General features: G+C 45.2%; 1 protein-coding gene across 1 annotated transcript; it reads right to left on the bottom strand.

Moving 5' to 3' along the window:
- Positions 1-3546: 3546 nt before the first annotated feature.
- LOC103595414 (S-antigen protein-like) lies at positions 3547-4722 on the bottom strand. The gene is made up of 2 exons (XM_008578816.1): positions 4022-4722; positions 3547-3717 (listed from the first exon to the last, which is right to left on the bottom strand). Exons 1-2 carry the CDS (start codon positions 4720-4722, stop codon positions 3681-3683), a joined length of 738 nt encoding a protein of 245 aa, XP_008577038.1. The 3' UTR covers positions 3547-3680.

Below are 4722 nucleotides of genomic sequence, written 5' to 3'. Positions count from 1 at the left end.
AGTGTTCACTGTTTGAGCAAGAGGCCTAAAGGGAAGCAAATTATTTGTTTGTGGTTTTAAAGTGGCCGAAATGCCTTCAAGCACAAGTATAAGACCATTAACAAATCACAAGGAACCAAAGCAGTTCATCTTACTCAACAAAGCTATGATCAGTTAGGAACAGCCAGACTGAACAGGGCTTGCCCTGGGCCCGGAAGGTCAGTAAACCTTAGCAGTTTGTGTTTCTGAGAATCAAGAGGCTCTTCAGCAGTGAGAACAGGCCCTAAGCCCCTAGTTCTGCTGTAATGTTTCCAAAAACATTCAGAGCAGGTGAGAGAAACTCAGCAGAGAGGGAAAGAGAGGATTCCTCACTCCTGTCTTTAGGCAGCACCTCCAAGTCAAACCATTCCCATTTTTACCATATACAGACTGACTAGAAGAGAAGCCAAGCAATTAAAAGGTCCCATTTTACAACTTATTAAGTGCCTACTATGTGCTTGACATTGTGCTAGCTAGCACTGTACATTTAAGCCTCATTTTAGTGGGCAATGTTATTCCCATTCCTTACAAATGATACAACTCAGGGCCAATGAGGTATGTAGCTTCTGATAAAACCAAGTTTTGTATTGTGTTTATCAAAACTTATCTAGTCTGGGCCGGCCCGGTGGCGCACTGCTACAGTGCGCCGCTTGGGAGCATGGTGGCGCTCCCGCCGAGGGTTCAGATCCCACATACAGACCGGTTCCCGCTCACTGGCTGAGCGAGGTGCGGGTGCAGCACCGAGGGTTGTGATCCCGTTGCCGGTCCCGGTCCGGTACGGGCGCGACACTGAGGGTTGCGATCCGTTGCCGGACACGAGAAAAAAAAAAAAAAACTTATCTAGTCTGCAGTTAATTAGCCCAAAGCATGATCAACAGCTCTGCCACTATCCAAGCAGCCATATTCTTGCTGTAGTTTGGGCCCAGGCTCTCTGACACCCTCAGAGGACTGGGGTGCATGCCTTCTCCCTCCAGGGATGACAATCACCTTTCTTAGTGGCTTATTAAGTCTCTGTAGTTGTCCAGAAACAGACTACGCTGGTAGACACTCTCTCCACCTGCTGTAACATGCATAACTTCTCCCCTCAACCCAGAAAACCTGAGCAGTGTCCCTTCTCTTTATGAAGTGCTGTGGTGAAATAACTTTCCTAGAAGGCCAGAGTCACCTCACCCTAGGACAAAGGAAAGAAATCAAACCACGTGTATCTAATAAACAATAAAGCCATAACATCATTTGGCAGTCTCAAAGCACTTTACACTACAGTTTTCATTTTGTTGTTATTACTGCTATAGAACGTAGACTGATTCCCACTATCTCTCTTTTGGAGCACTGGAAAAGAAAAATAAACAAATTCTTTCGGTCATTCAGTCTCTATAAGGACAGACATAAAGCCCAACTTTGCCTTGGCTGGCTTGGGTTCTAGTCACTTTAACCTTTTCTTATAGGTTAACTGATAATATTCTTTGAAAGAGTTATTTATAGGAAAGGAAGAGAAAAAAAAAATGCTATTTTTGCAAGTGACAAGACTGCACATCCAGAGAATCTCTAGGAATCATTATCATCAACAAAATCATACTAGAATAAAAAAGAGTTAAGCAAAATGATCAGCTTCAAAATTTACAAAAGATTATAGTAATCTTGAACATCAATAATACTCAGCTGGAAAACATACTGAAAAAGAGATTACATTTGCAATAAAAACAAAACATATAACACATTTAAAAATACATAGGAATAAGTGTAACAACAGATATGTGAGAACTTTATAGTGAAAACCACAAAAATCCTTGAAAAGGCACAGAATTTTTTTTGATGGGGAGTTGAGTAGAAGTGAAGACATGACATACACACATAAATCCAACTAGGATAATCTAACCCTAAAAGATATTAGACTACCAAAAAGCAACAATATTTAAAATAGTGTGGAAATGGAAAAATATACCAGAGAACAAATGGAGAGTTCAGATATAGATCCCATACATACATACATCTATATGTGTGTATATATATATATATATATATATATATACACTTAATATATGGCAAAGTAAGTTTTCCTAAACAAAGGGAAAGAGAAGCATTATTTAACAAAAGGTGTAGTGATAACTAGGTAGCCATTTAGGAAAAAAAAATGGTAAGTTGAATTCACGTCTTGTACCAAAACAAAAGTGATATGGAAGAAAATGCTAACTATTAATAAGTCAAATTATAAGAAAATCAGTAGAAAACTGAAGAGAAGACTTATCAAGTCTGTGGAGGAATTATAAATTTCTCAGCTTTGGGGAAAAAAGAGAAAAAAAAATCACAAAAGACTGGCAGATTCTAATAAATTGAAGTGTAAAACTTCTATAGGATAAAAACAGTAAAGTAAAAATAATTAACTGGGAAAAATATTTGTATCAAAGATGACAGACTAGAGTCTAACATCTAGGGCCCACAAGGATTCAAAATTTATAAGAAAAACATCAAAATACCAATAATAAAAAGGCAGAGTACGAACAATCTCACAGGCGAAACAAACAAATGGGAAAATATTTATCCTGGCCAGTAATAAGAGATGTAAAATAACACAACTGTGAGATTATACTAAACTAGCAAAGATTTTTAAAATTCTTACAAGATATTGGTTCAATCACTCTTTGTTGGTGCCACTTTAACTTGGTATAACACCTTTGTAAACCATTACCTTGACCCAGTAATGCTCATCCTAAAATTTTATCCTAAGGAATTCAAAAAGACATGTGTATGGTATGGTATGTGACATATCTCAATAAAGCTGTTACCCAAAAATGCATTATTCATTTAATTGTTGTAACAGCAAAAAACTGAACACAACATGTTTAATATTAAGGGATTTTTTACAATCTCATTATGGTATAGCCCCCCAAACATTTATTATGCACCTATTCTGTTAGGACCAATTAGGACAGCAACTATGAGGTAAGGGAAAGTGTGCAACTGAAAATTTTTAAAAATGAAAATAGTTGTCTAGAGGTGATGGTATCATGGCTCTTTGTCTTAAAAAAAACTTTCTTTAATGTTGTTATACTGTATTAGAACTACCTTTTAGGGCCGGCCCCGTGGCTCACTCGAGAAAGTGCAGCGCCGAGGCCGCGGGTTCGGATCCTACATAGGGATGGGCTGAGGATGGTGCGGACCACATCATGCCTAGGGCTGCGATCCCCTTACAGGTAAAAAAATAAAAAATAAAAAATAAAAAATAAAAATAAATAAACTACCTTCTAATAAAAACAACTGGATGGACTAGGGTGTAATCTGAAAGCTTTTACTCCCCCAATTCCATACAATTTTTTCCTTCCTATTTAACAGTTTAAGTGGTTCAGGAAAGTTCTTTATTCACACGTTTCAGACCATATAAAAACAGGCCAAATTGCAATACCGTGTCTTGTACACAACCTAGACCTAATCCAGCCTCCTGCCTCAAGCGGCACCCTTTTTCGTGCCTCTATCAAGTAATAGACTATGACCGACACTGGGACCAAGGGCCTTATTTGGGGATCTGAGCCCTTTTCACCACATTCGATTTTATTTGAGCCCTGAAGCCTAACAACCTTTAGAAGAGGGTGGGAAGGCTGAATGTCCACAAAAACGTTCTGATAGACCCCTTAGTGGACCTGTGTCTTAGACCTGGACTGGAGCAGTCATCCACAGCATGAAGGAACCCGGGCAGTCAAAGGTCTGTGAAAAGGCACAATTAAAAGCTGAAGGGAGTGCTTAAGATGGCTAATTGTGAGGAGCCACCAACGGGGGAGGGTGCTGACAGAGCGATGCTCTCGGGAAGCTTCCTCAGATGGGGGCCTTAGAAAGGAAAGGCACTGGGACCCCCGAGGGTGCTCGGGCAAGGGTCTCGGCGGAGGCCAGGTCTGGGCCTCGGAATTCGGGGTGCGACACAGCCCAGGACCGGCCAGGCCGCGGCGCCCCGCCCTTTCCCAGGATGCAGGCCGGTCAGGGGCGGGGAGCGGGCGGGCGAGCGGGCGCTTACAGGTCGGTGCCGAGCCGCGTGAAGCCGGAGTTGAGCGAGGCCCGGGCAATCCGGCGCCAGAGCAGGTCGCAGCTGGTGAAGCGCCGCAGCCAGCGGCACACCTGGGCCAGGCGGCCGAGGGCCCGCATGTCCAGGTAGGAGCAGATGAGCAGCAGCAGCTCCTCCGGCAGGCGCCAAAGCGCAGGCCCCGCAGCCGGCCGGGCGGCCGCCTCTTCCTCAGCCACCGCCGCCTCCATGGCTGCCCCTGTACCGGCGATGCCGCCCCAAGCCTGAGCCCTTCGTCCCTGTGCCCTCCCTGGCTTGGCGTCCTCCCGCCGCCCAGTCCTGACCCTCCATTCCTCCTCCTTCCCACCATCTCCTCCTTGTGCCTCCTTCTCGGCCCCCGCGCTCCCCTTAGCTCCCTTTACAATGCCTCTCGCCCCTTCGTCCACGCTTCCGCCTCCCTCTCCTTCCTCCCCTGGGCCTGCCCTCGCTCCCGCCTCAGCCCCCGGCCCCGCTGCCTCCTTCGCCTTCTGCGACCCCGGTTTCCCTTCCGTCCCGCTTCCTCTTCCGCCTTGCCCTGCGCCCGCTTTCCTTTTCCACTTCCCATTCTTTCGCTTTCCCCTCGGGACCCTCCCATCTTGAAGTTTCCTCGCGTCCCCGCCCTCGCCCTCGCCGGGCCCGCCGTTCCCGGGGGGGCCCGAGCGGCCCAGGCTGCCCAT

This window comes from Galeopterus variegatus, unplaced genomic scaffold (genome assembly GCF_000696425.1).
Source record: "Galeopterus variegatus unplaced genomic scaffold, G_variegatus-3.0.2 Scaffold1761, whole genome shotgun sequence".
Classification (NCBI taxonomy): Eukaryota; Metazoa; Chordata; class Mammalia; order Dermoptera; family Cynocephalidae; genus Galeopterus; species Galeopterus variegatus.
This window is presented reverse-complemented; position numbering and strand designations above follow the sequence as displayed.